Below are 15,035 nucleotides of genomic sequence, written 5' to 3'. Positions count from 1 at the left end.
AAAACATCAGCATGTATTTCCTAAGAACATGGATATTCTTTCACATAACCTCAATACTATAATCCCACCTAAGAAATCTGACATTGATAAAATATTAATCTAATATACAGTCCATGTTCAAATTTTCCACTCTCTTCTTTTTTCCTCGCTATAGCTCTTTTTTAAAAATTTTTTTTAAATGTTTATTTTTGAGAGAGAGAGAGAGAGAGAGAGAGAGCATGAGCAGGGGAAGGCAGAGAGAGAGGGAGACACAGAATCCAAAGTAGGCTCCAGACTTTGAGCTGTCAGCCCAGAGACTGACATGGGGCTCAAACTCATGAACTGTGAGATCATGATTTGAGCCGAAGTCGGGATACTTGACCCTGAGCCACCCAGGCACCCCTCTCTATAGCTCTTCTATTTTAATCTAGAATTCAATTAAAATCATATCTCTTTATCATGTCTCTTTACTCTTTAAATCTAGAACATCTCCTGGCCTTTTAAAACTTTCATACATCAATGAACTTATCATATTTATATATATCAAATATTATATTTATTATTTTTGTAGAGTCTAGGCTGGTTGATAAAACACACCAAATCTAGATTATAAACAGCACTGACAGTTACCCTGTTGTGCATATCTCTTACACGAGTAAGAGTTTCCCTACAGGTTCATAGGCCATACAAATATTTACCCTCACATGATAATGTAAGTTATTTTCTGAAGCGTTTTAATAATTTATATTTTCATCAACAGTTTCAGATACAGAGTCTTTAATAAATCTTGTCAGATTTCATATTTTTTTGCCATTGTCAAATTTAATTCCTGTCACTTAAGTAGGTATAAAATGGTATTTCACTATGGTCTTAATTTGAATTTCCCTGATTACCAATGAAGTTAAACATCTTTTAGATTCATGCTGGGATTTATGTTTTCTTTTCTGTGAAATGACTGGCCATGCCTTTACCCTTTTGTTTTCTATTAGGTTGTCTTTTTTTTTTTTTAATTAATTTGTGATTCCTTACATCTCTTGGATGTATATTATAAATATCTTGTAGTTTGTAGCTTAGCTTTTTTCTGTCAGGTATCTTTTGGTGAACAGATACTCTTAATCTTAAGGCATGTGAATTTATCCATCTTTTATTTTATGGTTAGCATGTTTTGTTTCTTATGTAAGAAACTTTTTCTTACTTGAAGTAATGAAGATATTCCCCTGCATTTTTTTTCCCTAAAGGTTTAAAAGTTTTGGCTTCCACATTTAAGTCTAAATTCATCTAGAAATGATTTTACTTGATGGTGTGAGGTAGGGCTTCCAATTTCACTTTTTTCTATATGTATAACCATAACCATAATGATGCCTCAGATCATTAATTAGATAGACCTTCTTTTCTCCAGGGATCTTTAATGGCATCTCTGTTATTTATTAAGTCTTTGTATATGCATGCATTTTAAAGTTTTAAAGTTCTATATCCTGTTCGATTGGTTTCTTGATTTAGCTCTACCAACACCACATTGTCTTTATTACAACACAGTTAAAATCAGTCCTGACACTGGAAGATAAGTCTTTTCCACCTTGCTCTTCAGATCTGTTGTTGTTATTCTTGGTCCACTGCCCTTCCACATAAAATTTAGGATCAACTGGTAAAGTCCCACAACAAATCCTGTTAGGATTTTATTTGAATTACATTGAACCTACAGATCAATTTAGGAATAACTGACATATTTACAATATTGATTCTTCTCATTCCAAAATATAGTATATATTTTCCATTTAATTATATCATTTTAAATTTTGTTTACATAAAATTTTTTTTCTGTACACAGAAATCATCCACGTTTGCGAGGCTTGTTCCTATGTACTACATGGTTTTTGTTACTTTTGTATACAGTATATTTTAAGTATTTTGAACTCTATATTCCTGGAGTGCAGTATGCAATTCACTTTTAACAGCTTTATTGAGTTACAATTAATTTTTGTATGTTTATCTTAATATCAACTATCTTGTTGAAATTTTTATTACATCTAGTAATTTTCTATAGATTCTTCAGAGTTTTCTTTGTATATAATTGTATCATATGAAATTCTGAGTCTATCTCTTTCTAATCTTTACATCTTTACCTTTCCTTGGCTAAGGGCCTCTAATATAATGCTGAACAGAAGCAGCAATAATGGGCAGCCTTTTCTTCTTATTGAGTTTAACATAAATGTGTCTAACATTTCACTATTAGGGATATTTACTGTAGGCATCTAGAATTTTTATCAGGTTAAGTTAGAATATAAAGGAACTAATCTCATAGAGACAGAACGATACCAATTCTCTGATATTGTCAAGGCCTGCTTAATGGCCCAACATGTTGTCAAAAAAGGTTCCACATATACTTTGAAAAAATATATTCTTTTATTTTTTAGTGTCTTCTTTAAGTATTGAGCTGTAAGTTCATAAAATCAGATATGCTTAGTAATTTTGCTTGTCCTATCATTAAATGCATGAGCAGTGAGCAATTCTCTCACTTTGATGAAGGATTTGTCAACTCCTCACTGTAATCACATTAATTTTGCTTTATACATTTTAAGGTTAATTTATTTCATGTGCATGAGTTTAAAATCTTAGTGATTTGAAACTTTTGTCATTAAAACGTATCTGTATCCCTGATAATACTTTTTGCCTTACCATCTATTGTCTCACATTAATATGACTTATCTTTCTTTAATAAGTATTTGTCTAATAAATCTTTTCTCATTTTTAATTACAACCTTCCATATCCTTTTGTTTTAGGTATGTATTTTGAAGCAGCAGAAAGTTCTTTTAAAAACCAATCTGAAAATCTGTTTGGTAGGCAAGTTTAGACTGCTACCCTTATTTTGATTATAAATGTTTCTACCATTTTACTTTTTGATTTCTAGCTCCCTCACACATACATAGGTTTTTTTATATATGTGGAATATATATAAACACTGATTTTCACATGTACATATATTTTTGTATATATACATATGAATGTATGTGTGTGAGCATATATGTGTGTGTGCATGTGTATGTATGTATGGCACATATATTTGGCATTAGATAAGTTTGGTTTTAATTTTTTTGTTCTTCTGGTTTGGAATTCACACATCCTAATTCCTTTATTCTTTGCTCTTGAAATTTTACTATCATCTTTAACTTAAGTTCTGAAGTAAGAGAGTAAAGAGGACATTAGAAAACTGACCATCTCCCTCTGATTTACAAGCTATTATTGGCTAGTTCTTTAATACAGTCTTTTTGTAAAATGTAAAAAAGAATTATTATTTTATATAGACAGTGTTTGTTTAGATTTACCTGTTTAGGATTTTATTTAACCACTGCTTCTTACATTTCAGATCATTTTTTTCTGAATTATTTCCTTTCTTCCTGAAGTTTACCCTTTAAAAAGTCCTTTACTGTAAGTCTATCTAGCAGTAAACCCTCATCACTTTTGTTTATCTGAAAATGTTCTAAATTTCAAGAATAGACATTGTATGCTAGATACACAATACAATTCGAGGTTGAAATTTACTTTCTGTCAGAAGTTTAAAGCTATTATTCTAGTGTCTTCTGGCTTCCAATATTACTACTGAGAAATATGCTGGCCCAAAGCTTAGTTTTCTACTGCAGCCTTTGGCATCTGTCTTCAGGTCAGCCTGAACCCCTACTGAGTACCTACTATTATTGTTCCCATCTCTGGTTTGAATCATAGTTTGTTCCTTTTGGGGGGAGTGTGTCCCATTTCCTCAAAGTCTAGAAACACATCAACAAGTTTTTTGTTTTTTTTTTTAAATCTAGGATCTAGTTAGTTTGAGGTAGAAGGGGCCCCCAGAGTATCTAGTTTGCCCTCCAGCTGAAAGCAACACAGTTTTGCTGTTGTTGTCGTTGTTGTTTTACTGCAAGACGTCCAAGTTTTTAACATCCTAGCCTAAATTAAAATCATTGAAAAGGGGATATAACATCTAGTGCTGCCCAAACTTATTTGACCACGGCTTCTACAGAACTAATCTACAAAATAGAATTTGAAAAAAGTCCTGCTCTATAGCTTCTTTAAAATTCTTTTTGCCTTGTGGCGCCTGGATGGCTCAGTCATTTAAGCTTCCGACTTCAGCTCGGGTCACAATCTCATGGTTTGTGGGTTAGAGTCCAGCATCCAGCTCTGTGCTGACAGCTCAGAGCCTGGAGCCTGCTTCAGATTCTGTGTCTCCCTCTCCTTTTGCCCTTCCCCTGGTCATTCTCTGTCTTTCAAAAATGAATCAACTTTAAAAAAATAAATAAATAAAATAAAATTATTTTTGCCTCAACACAGAAAAGAAAAAAATTCAAACAAAGAACTATCTTCAATACTTCTACCCAAACTAACCCACACCGAGGCTAAAACAATAATAATAATAATAATAATCAGCTTATACAATGTGCCAGACTGGGTGAGGCATAAGACATGTATTTAAAAAATAACAATGATAATATATAATCTCTGTCTTCAAGGTGTTCAGAGACAAGAGAACTAAGTAAAATACATTTTGGCAAATGCTCCACTAGCAATTTGAACTAGTTTCTCAGTAAATGTCTACGACAAACTGTCTTTGTTTCTTTTTAGAATGCATATACACTTAAATGTATCTGGTTTGATAATTGTGGGTTAACCGGGCACCTCTAAACAATGAAAATTGGAAACCTAGGTGTTATAACTAGGGCTCAGAAACAATATACCATATTATGCCCACTTTGGGCTATAAACTAAACCATTATAGTTTTTATCAACTAATTGTTGCCAAATCTATTATTCCAATTTTCAGAAATTCACACTATTCTGTGCCTAGAAATACTAAAAGTGTTTCTTTGAAGTCAGAAATCTCTCTACTTTTTAGAAGTTCACTTAAGTTTTTTTACCTTAAATTGTGATAATCTCATAGAATTCAATAGTTCCAATTTTCTATATAATTTTATGTATATAATTACCAATGAAAAATACATTTACAGATACCAAATTAAATGAAAAATTGACTTTATCATTTTCCATTATGCAGATTTAAAATCTATACTAGCCTTTTCTAGTGGACAAAATTTCTAATAGCTGATGGATTCTTCTCACAAAGAACAGTTCCCAGGAATTTAGCACCCACTACTATCATTACTATGTGGCTAGATGTTTAGCTGTGAAGTCCCTAATTTTTTAACTCCTTACCACAGGGCAAGTTGAGGTGAACAGGCAGATTTTCATCATAAAATCATGAGCTATTCCCCCTAAAATTCTGAACTTTCTTGCATTTCACTTTTCTCTCCTTGCTATTGCCCACTCCCAATCATACACAGCTGAAGACAGGGATTCGAACTTTGGATCACTTAAAAAATGTATAAAAAGAAAGGTATGATGATTCATAAAATATTAACTAATCAACAAATTAATTAACAAATATATATATATATATAGATCCATTCTTGCTAGTTTTCAAAGATATATTTTTAAAATCAGAAATTTTCGGGGCGCCTGAGTGGCTCAGTCGGTTAAGCGTCCGACTTCAGCTCAGGTCACGATCTCACTGTCCGTGAGTTCGAGCCCCGCATCGTCGGGCTCTGGGCTGATGGCTCAGAGCCCGGAGCCTGCTTCAGATTCTGTGTCTCCCTCTCTCTCTGCCCCTCCCCCGTTCATGCTCTGTCTCTCTCTGTCTCAAAAATAAATAAACGTTAAAATAAATAAATAAATAAATAAATAAATAAATAAATAAATTTTAAAAAATAAAATCAGAAATTTTCTATAAAAGTAGCAGATATTTGTTGCATTGTTGTTTTAATTATATAGCATAATTGCCCAGTGCCAGTACAGTTGCAGAAAATTATGTCTTGATGGGCATTGCCAATAAGAGTATAAATGAAAATAGTTTAGCAATATAATCAATATTTTTTAAACTGGATTCTTTAACCTAATATTTGCATTGCAGGGATTCCATCTACAGAAATAATTTAAAAAGCAAAGTTTTCACACAAAGATGTAATTGAGAATGTCCTTTCTTAAATTGCAAAAGTAAAAAAAAATACAAAAGTACAAGAAGAAAAAAGAAAATTATATATTACATCATATCCATTCAATAACATGTTGCCATTATGATGAAACTTACATTGATTATATAATAATACCATGAATTATGATAAGTGGTGGAAACAAGACATAAGACATGCTAAAAGATTACAAGATTATTATTTTAAAGAGACTGAAAAGAAATATGGCAGATATGAAAAGAAGAATAAGGGATATTTGCTCTTAGTTTTTGTTGTAAGGAATTCTCAAAAAAATTTCCATTGAAAGAACTTATCATTTCTGAAAATTAGAAGTTTCAGGTAATAAAAGGTTTACTAATCCGTTGCCACCACTTTTCTTATGTTCCTCATTATGTTCTCTATGATATTCCCCATCGTCCCTTTTTCCTTCCACCTTTCCCAAAACCAAAGTAATAAAACTTTTATCACTCTTTTTGTTATTATGAAAAGACACATTCCTCCTATAACTATTCAGGTGGTTAACCTCTAAAACAATAAAGAAAATAGGTAAGTTTTACCTTATTTCCTTCTTCTTTGAATTGGGGATTAATTATTTTTACAAAAGAATAAAACAACTGACGAATTCTGGAATCTCCAATAAATGCAATATGTTTATCTACAAGACAGTTCTTTGCTTCACTGAAATCAACAAAGAAACATTAATTACAATAAGTAAAATCAGCATGTTGGCATTTCAAAGCACAGTTTGTGAAGTAGTGCAGGATTATTATACATATAGTTCACGTTGCTTTAGAAATAGGTGGCTAGGTTTGTTTAATCAACCAGCCCATGGATGATCAACTAACTCTCAATACTCACAGCCCCCGTTTATTAAGTGTTTAATATGTACTCTAAGTATGTTAAGTGCTTTATATCCATTATCTCAGAATAACTCGACAAGGTAGCTATCCAGGTCCTAAAGCTAGAGTCCTTCTCTCAAGGGCTATTTATTGCCTTGGGCCTGATTATCTCTCACCTGAGATAAAGAAGCTTGGAGAAAATTCTTCCCCTAATGCTTTTGGCAGGAATCTTCATTTGGACTCACCCCAACCTCCACACTCTGTTGGCAATTCTCTACCATCATATAGAGAAGTACCATGTAGTATTTCCTTTGCTTCATCAACCTTTCTCCACTCGTTATTAAAACCTATCCTAGAGAGGTGCCAGGTGGCCCAGTCAGTTAAGCGTCTGACTCTTGATTTCAGCTCAGGTCATGACCTCATGGTTCATGAGTTTGAGCCCCATGTCTGGCTCTGCACTGACAGCCTTGAGCCTGGAGCCCGCTTCAGATTCTGTATCTCCCTCACTCTTTGCCCCTCCTCCACTCATGCATGTGCTCTTTCTCTCTCAAAAATAAATAAATAAACATTAAAAAAAAAAAAAAGACCTATCTGAGAAAAGAAAAAAACAACGAAGTAAGAAAACTTACCTGATTTTGTATTTATGCATCATGCAACTGTGAGGTTGCCAAACTTTCTCTCCAAGAAATCTGCCACTTGAGAGAAGGTATTCACATGAATCATTGCCTGTAACAGTTAAACAAACAATATTGTAAACAATAGTTATATTTTTGTACATTGATTATCTGACCCCATGTAAGCTCTCTGAGATCAGAAAGCATAGTTTTCTATGCTTCACTGTACCTTCTCGATACATTATTTATACATCCCTGAGAAGCATAGTAAATATTAATACATTAATATTCAGGAGGAGAAGAACCACTGATGACAGATACTTCACTATAGAAGATAGAAGAGACTCCTAATTCTCAAATGTTACATTCACTGCTTTGGCAGTGCCTTCTGCTTCAGGTTCTCTTTCTAGGGACATCATCTCAACCTCAAACTAGCCCTTAAACCTGCTTACCACTCCTAGCTGGGAAAGAAGAGTTTAAGGAATAAGAGAGAAGACTTTGGAAATGTCTTCCTATTCAACTATTACAACGTATGGTGCATTTGCACATCTGGAAATACAGTAATTAAAATATTTTTTAAACCAACTCCCTGATTTTCACGACTTTCTTGTGAGGAAGTATGCTATCCCTATTCTGTAAATGTGGAAACAGAGAAAAGGATTTATTCAAGAACTTCTTATTGAGGTCACTAAAACTTCATCCTTTTATAATTTACAAAGTAACATAAAACTATTTTAGCTACATGGTGGCTGAAGGTACATAGGATCAGTATCAACAACAAATGCAGACTTTAGTTTTTAATATTCAGCCTGTCTACCTCTCTTAACGTTCTCCCCTTCTTTTCCGTTGACCAACCAGCTCCTCCCAGATTGGTTGGGACTATCACAGTTTCACACTGAAAGTTCCACATCTTGGAAACTCTCAGTCCTATGTAAGTGGGGAGGTGGTCACCCTATTTCCCATGGCCATTTTATCATACACTAACTGAAATGACTGAAGGAGTTTAAAAGGGAGTTGGAAACATTAAAAAAGTCCAAATATGTCAAATGGATAAGGGAAAAAATGAGACATTTCGAATAATATAATTAAATCACATATTATTTAAATTAATCTCTGGTTCTTTATGAAGAGTCATCAGCAAGCTCTATTTGTTTCACAGACCGTTAAGGTCAGGATAACGAAACTCTACAGAACAAAAATGATACTGAATCACTCAGGGTGGAGAAAGAGAAAACCCAAAGATATTTAAAGTGGAAGAACACATCTTTCTTCTCAGTCTGGTTATCCATTTATCTGGTCAATATACAGATAAAAGGTGATACAAATACAAGACAGGTATGCATAAATAATGAAAGTGTTGTTATTTCAGTGTCATAAATTCTAAAATAGAGCAGGAAGGGAAAGTGAAAATACTGCATTGTAGTGTTGGTAGAAAACTGGATAAGGAAAGCAGAATATCAATTATTAAAATTTTGCAATATGTATATTTTGCAATTTTGTATATGTAGGCTGCGCAGGTTTTTTGTTTTGTATTTCAAAATTTTTTTAATAACCTCTCTAAGGAAACTATAAATAATCAGTTCTTAATTTTTTCCAATTATTAAAAACTAATTCTAGTTCTCAAAAACAAAATTAAGCTACATAAATAATCAAGAAGGAGTAAAGAAAAGACTATAGGAACACACAAGTTATTTTTCTAAAAACATCCATCTGGGCGTGTCTGGGTGGTTAGTCAGTTGAGAATGCAACTCTTGATTTCAGCTCAGGTCATGGTCCCAGGGCTGTGGGATGGAGCCCTGCGTGTGGCTCCAATCTGAGAGTGGAGCCTGATTGGGATTCTCTCTCTCCCTCTGCCCCTCTCTCCCAGGTTGCACTCTCTCTCTCTAAAATAATAAAACAAACAAAAAAATCCTTCTGCTATATTCTTTTCTAATGGTTCTACAGTAAAATACTATTAAAAATCTAGTAAAGGGGTGCCTAGTTAGCTCAGTGGGTTGGGTGTCCAACTCTTGATTTTGGCTCAGGTCATGATTTCACAGTTTGTGGGATCGAGCCCCATGACAGGCTCTGAGCTGACAGTGTGGAGACTGCTTGGGATTCTCTCCCTCTCTCTGCCTCTGTACCCTGCTCTCTCAAAACAAATAAACTTAAAAAAAAATCTAGTAAATGTTTAAAATTAGAATGGAAATTCCATATTTGCAACATTTCTACCTCTTTAAATATTTATAAACTAAGTAAAAAGTTAGTATCATCTATTTTCTAAAAAAGTTATAAAAAGTTGCAAATAACTCGGTATTAATTCTGTGCACTTTTTCTTCCCTTTCTTTCTCCCTTCCTTTTTTTTTTTTTTTTTGTTGTTGTTATTTGATTTTTGTGTGTTAGTAGAACTTTAAACAGAAACACACCCTGGCCAATCTACAGTATGTGGGATTGTTATTGTTAACCATCTATATGAATTATCAACATAGTTTTGTGGAGATGGAAGTACCAGACCAAAACATCTTAAAATAACCAGTCTTTCTCCACCAGAAAATGTGTTTTAAAATGCAAAGTTCTTTTCTTCCTCGATACTACTACTCACACATTGTTTTTCAGTAGTTCAGCCAGTGGGAAATAACAGCTCTCAACTGATGAACCCAAACTAGAAAACAAAAAAACAAAAAACAAAAACAAAAAAACAAAAAACAAAAACAAAAAAACAGCAAAACAGATTTGAAGCTGTCACTAACCAAAAGACACTATAAACATAGTTCTTTAGAGACTACTAGTCTTTCCAGGAAAGAAAGTTCTAATTTGCTAACGAATGCTAGTTGGTGATAACTCTTCTTAATATATTTTATGATGCAATTTTTTTTTTTTTTTTTTTTAGTAATCCTTGTATCTGACATTAATACTCTCTGTATTATATCAGTTAAGGCTCAGTCAGAAGACAGAAACTGCACTGCTATTTTAATAGAGAGACTCTAATATAAAGAATTATAGAAAAGCAAAAGAACTAACCAGGCAACTGAAAAGGCAAGAGACTTTTTTTTATACTTGTCAGGAAAATAATAAAAATACTGGTGATAATAACTACTATTATCATCTGAAAATAAATTAACCTAATTTAGAAAAGAAAACTCCCACAAAATTCCACACTCAAACACAAGTTCTCTTTTACTGAGAAGGAAATACTTTTGGATCAAATCACTAAATGTAATCTAGATGTTAAAATAAGTTAACATGCCACATCTTCATTATGCATACTAAGTATATGTAAATATCTGCTGGCACATACTTCCCCGTCAAAATTGACCCAGAAAAACCTCCAAACAAAAGAAAACAAAAAATCCCAGTCATTATTTTCAATTGCCTCATATAATTTTGATAGCTGCTTTAAAACAACCAGTGTGAGATGCAAGTTGCCAAGTGCTCAGATAAATCAAGCTAGGAACACAATAAAAACAAACAAAAAACAAACAAACAAAAACAACTAAAGGGAAAGAATTATCTACTTCAGCTATCTCCAATACTAGATTATCTAGATGAATGGCTGTGTCTTCCTCTTCATTCTATTACCTTAACCATAAGCATTCTGGTTTGTCAATCTAAAGTCTTGGGTTTTTATACATGATTTTTCTATGTTAGAAAGATACTAAAAGCAAACAAAATAAGTAAAAAGACAAATTTTTAAAAAGCCGAAAAACAAATGTAACTGCTAAAGAAAATATCTAACATGCTAAATAAACTGTAGCTTATATTTTCCTTTGAATAGAATATCTCTGGCACACTGCACCTTTAGACTGGCTGAATCATCCTACCAAAGCTATCTGTTTATTACTACCAACCATGAAAATATTAGATCATAAAGTTTTTAATATGATTTGTAAAATATTTTGTTTGCCTAAAATTCAGCAAGGTTACACTTTGGTCTGTGCTAAAAAATCACTGTTTACATTTTTCTTTTGACAAACTAGGAATGCCTACATTACAAGTGGCATCTTATAGATCAGGATCTTTCTGGCAAAGAAAGAAAAGGCTAAGAGACCTAGAGTTGCTTCTTTCTTAAAATTCGGAAGCTTTGAACTCACTTTTCTCCAAAACATGCAATAATACTTAATACTTGCATTTAATAGGCCTGGTGACAGAAAGGAATTAGATTTCAACAAACTTAAAGCATTTGAGACAAGTTTACTTTATCAATTAAAAAATTAAAAATTGTCCAGATTGGAATTACCCTTAAGGCTATTGATACTGGCCTCTTGTCACAGAAATGATGTTTTTAATCTATAATCACAATAGAAATGGACATTTTGTGATTTAGTAACTTTAGAAATTGAGAATATTTAAAAAACATATAGTTAATAGGGTTATTTTTTAAAACGTTTCTATATTTTATATAAAAATATTAATAATGAAAAAAACCCCTCTATTTTGTAAAGTTGAGATCAGAACATGCTATTAGAACATGAAATTCAATTAAAGCCAAAAGAACCAGGGGCCCCTGGGTGGCTGAGTCGGCTGAGCGCCCAACTGCAGCTCAGGTCATGATCTCACGGTTCGTGAGTTCGAGCCCCACGTCGGGCTCTGTGTTGCCAGCTCAGAGCCTGGAGCTTGCTTCGGATTCTGTGTTTCCCTCTCTACCTCTTCCCTGCTCACATTTTGTCTTGCTCTCTTTCAAAAAGAAATAAAAACATTTAAAATAAAAAAAAAATAATAAAAAAACAAAAGAACCAAATGAAAGGAGAAAAATAGGACTTCAAAAAATAAGAAAAATAAGGACTTCGAAAATCTATTTATCCAGTTATTGTTTATGGAGTTTCTAATGTGTGTTAAACTCTGATGATTTAAAGATGAATAAAATACCCTTGGAGGCTTATAGTTTGTGTGGGGGAGATGGATACAAATTATTACAATATAACATAAGTATGTACTAACTTCTATAGAAACACTGAATTGTTAATTCTTACTTCTGTGGTGGTGACATTTGAACCAGACCCTAAAAAAGAAAGACCCTAAAAAAGGAAAATCTGTACTGTTTTAAGGAGGGGGGTCACTGCAAGCAGAGAAAATCAGGTATCTGACATATGTAAAAGGGAAAAGCATATTTAGACTGTGAGCCTGAAGTTTAGAAGAAGGAAAAAGATAAACATAGGTAATAAAAAGTAAGCTGGTCAGATTCTGAAGTTGTACACATGCAACTTTCAGAAAATTATTTTACTGGAAAAAGAAGGGGAAAACTCTTGGCTGGTACTGTGAGGCTGAATTAGTGTTTCTAAATGATTTAACCCATTTCCCTCTGGAAAATGCTTTCTCACTCCATCTTCTATACATCACCACTGCCTAAGAAGCTCTGAGAAAGGCAGTCTATAACCTAATGGCATGAGGCAGACTAACTAACTGGGTTGTAAATCCTAGCTCAGTCACTGACTAATTGTGTGTCCTTAGGCAACTTAACCCCTCATGCCTCATCTTTACAATGTAAATAATACTGTAATTCGCTGGATCTAAGACGACTGATTATAATATAGACACATCATTATTTTATGTAACACTAGAAAAATGCTATCAATTAAACTTTGACCTGCAACAAAGTTTTAAAAATTCATCCTGATTACAGAGATGTCAAAAATGGGGGGTGGGGGTGGGGAGGAATGATATATGATAATTTATCTACTTCATAGAATGGCTGGAAGGACAAAAGAAGATCAACATGTAAAACCCTGAGTAGAACAGTGATTGACATATAACAAGTACTCAATGTTATCACGTGGTGTTTGCCAAGCTTTACTTTCTGTTGTATATAATGCTTTCTTTACTTCCTATAGTTTGTATATATATATTCAAACTGTATTCACTCTACCTTGCCTGAGGCAAACTCATACCGACACAGTGCACTTTTTAATATAAAGCCTAAACCTCTGTATCTAATATAAGGTCCTTACTTATTTTTAAAGATTTATGATATTGTGATTCAAGCGTAGGGACATCTTTGTGTCAAGGGCGCTACATTTCACTCAGTTTGACACTGCCAAAGCATGAGGATGTCTAAAAACTTCCTGGTATGATCATTATTCCTCCCAAACAGTCTCTGGCTCAAGTTTTTGACATTCAGTCTGGGCAAGTACACACACCAGGTGTACTGCTTCACATTCAAGGCACTGAAGCACCTACAGAAGCTGATGACTAGCTTCTGCAGGAGGCTTTATAAACAACCCCAGATTGCCACACTGACTCATAAGGTTCCATCTGACATTCTATTTTCCCTTCTGATGACAGATTTTGAAAGGATGAAATATATAATCTAAATATAATAATCATCCAAGCTTATCAAAAGATAAACGCACAATATAAAAAAAGGGAGGGGGGACTAGATGTTTACTTTTCCCACTATAGCATCAGTTACAACATTTACCTTCACCACCATCACAGAGACAAAATCGAGTTAGAGTACTGTCATCTTATAGACAAGATCGAGTTAGATTACTGTCGTCTTATACCAAACTAACATAAAATGATTAATAGTAGTTAAAAATTTTTCTTCAAAATGACCACAAATTAATGCATCGACACTATAAAACATTAGTTTTATTTTGTACATCAAAGTGTCTGACTTCTGTTACAGACACTGCAGATGAACCAAAGCCCAGCCAGATCACATGGCTGTGATCTATAGGAGGCTGAAGGGAAAAGGCCAAAGGGTATAAAGAATTTCTCTTTTAAAATCGATTTAGTGCATTCATATAAAGACCTATTCGTCCATTATGGTACTAGAGTATAAGATTTTTAATCCTCAAGAATTGGAGAACACAAGGCAGCAAAACTGATCAAAATGTCCTACACTTTGAAAGATCTCCTGGGATGAAAACAGAGCTCAGATTCCTGTACCTGGTTTACTGGATATTTTGCCAAAGTAGTGTGAAGTTAAATGGGAACAGCGTTAAATGTGCACCTGTCCATTACACATTACATCTTGACCAATTAATCTCACAGTCACCAAGAGCTGTCCAGATAATGGTTTCGATAATACTAAGAGCCAAAAATAAGAGATCCTATCATTATTAATTTCCCTCAGCTTGTCAGCCTCTCTCCTAGTGGCATTTTAACACAAAACTAAAAAAAAAAAAAAAAAAAAAAAAAAAAAAAAAAAAAAATCAATCAACAAGGACAAGTAAATACCCCTTGATTACTGAAAGATAGTTCGTTCTGAAATACGGAGGTCCTATTTCCTTTCCCCTTTACACCAATTTCAAAACCCACATTGAAGGCCTCTTTGCAAACTGCTTCCAACGTTAATTTCCCTGCCCACCTCGACTCCTGTCAAGCCAGAACTTCAAATATCTGCCCCACTGTCTTTAATTTGTAAAAAGTGTGCAATCAGAACCCTTTAAACGTTTCTGAATCACGGAGGCTGGGTGACACCTCCTCCATTTGGCCAAGGGCATCCTTTGCCAGCTGTCGCCCCCGCGGCAGAGGAAAATGGGGCGGCCCCTGCCGCTGTCCAACAACAGCTCGGCTTAGCCGTACAGGGCAGAGGCCGGATTAAACAAAGGCGAAAGAGCCAGACCCCTAGGGCGCAGAAATCGACGACCCCAACTCCGGGCAGAGGTGTCCC

General features: G+C 34.0%; 1 protein-coding gene across 1 annotated transcript in view; it reads right to left on the bottom strand.

Moving 5' to 3' along the window:
• The window catches only part of CASD1 (CAS1 domain containing 1), a 51,350-nt gene that overhangs the window by 35,603 nt on the left and 712 nt on the right, over positions 1-15,035 (bottom strand). The window contains exons 2-3 of the mRNA XM_042918016.1: positions 7,457-7,553; positions 6,546-6,666 (exon numbers count right to left, since the gene is read on the bottom strand). Of these exons, the coding sequence (XP_042773950.1) occupies positions 6,546-6,666; positions 7,457-7,553 (218 nt within the window). The remainder of the gene's footprint in view (positions 1-6,545; positions 6,667-7,456; positions 7,554-15,035) is intronic.

The sequence above is a fragment of the Panthera leo genome, chromosome A2 (genome assembly GCF_018350215.1).
Source record: "Panthera leo isolate Ple1 chromosome A2, P.leo_Ple1_pat1.1, whole genome shotgun sequence".
NCBI lineage: Eukaryota > Metazoa > Chordata > Mammalia > Carnivora > Felidae > Panthera > Panthera leo.
Note: the sequence above shows the minus strand (reverse complement) of the source record. Positions and strands in the feature narration are given on the sequence as shown.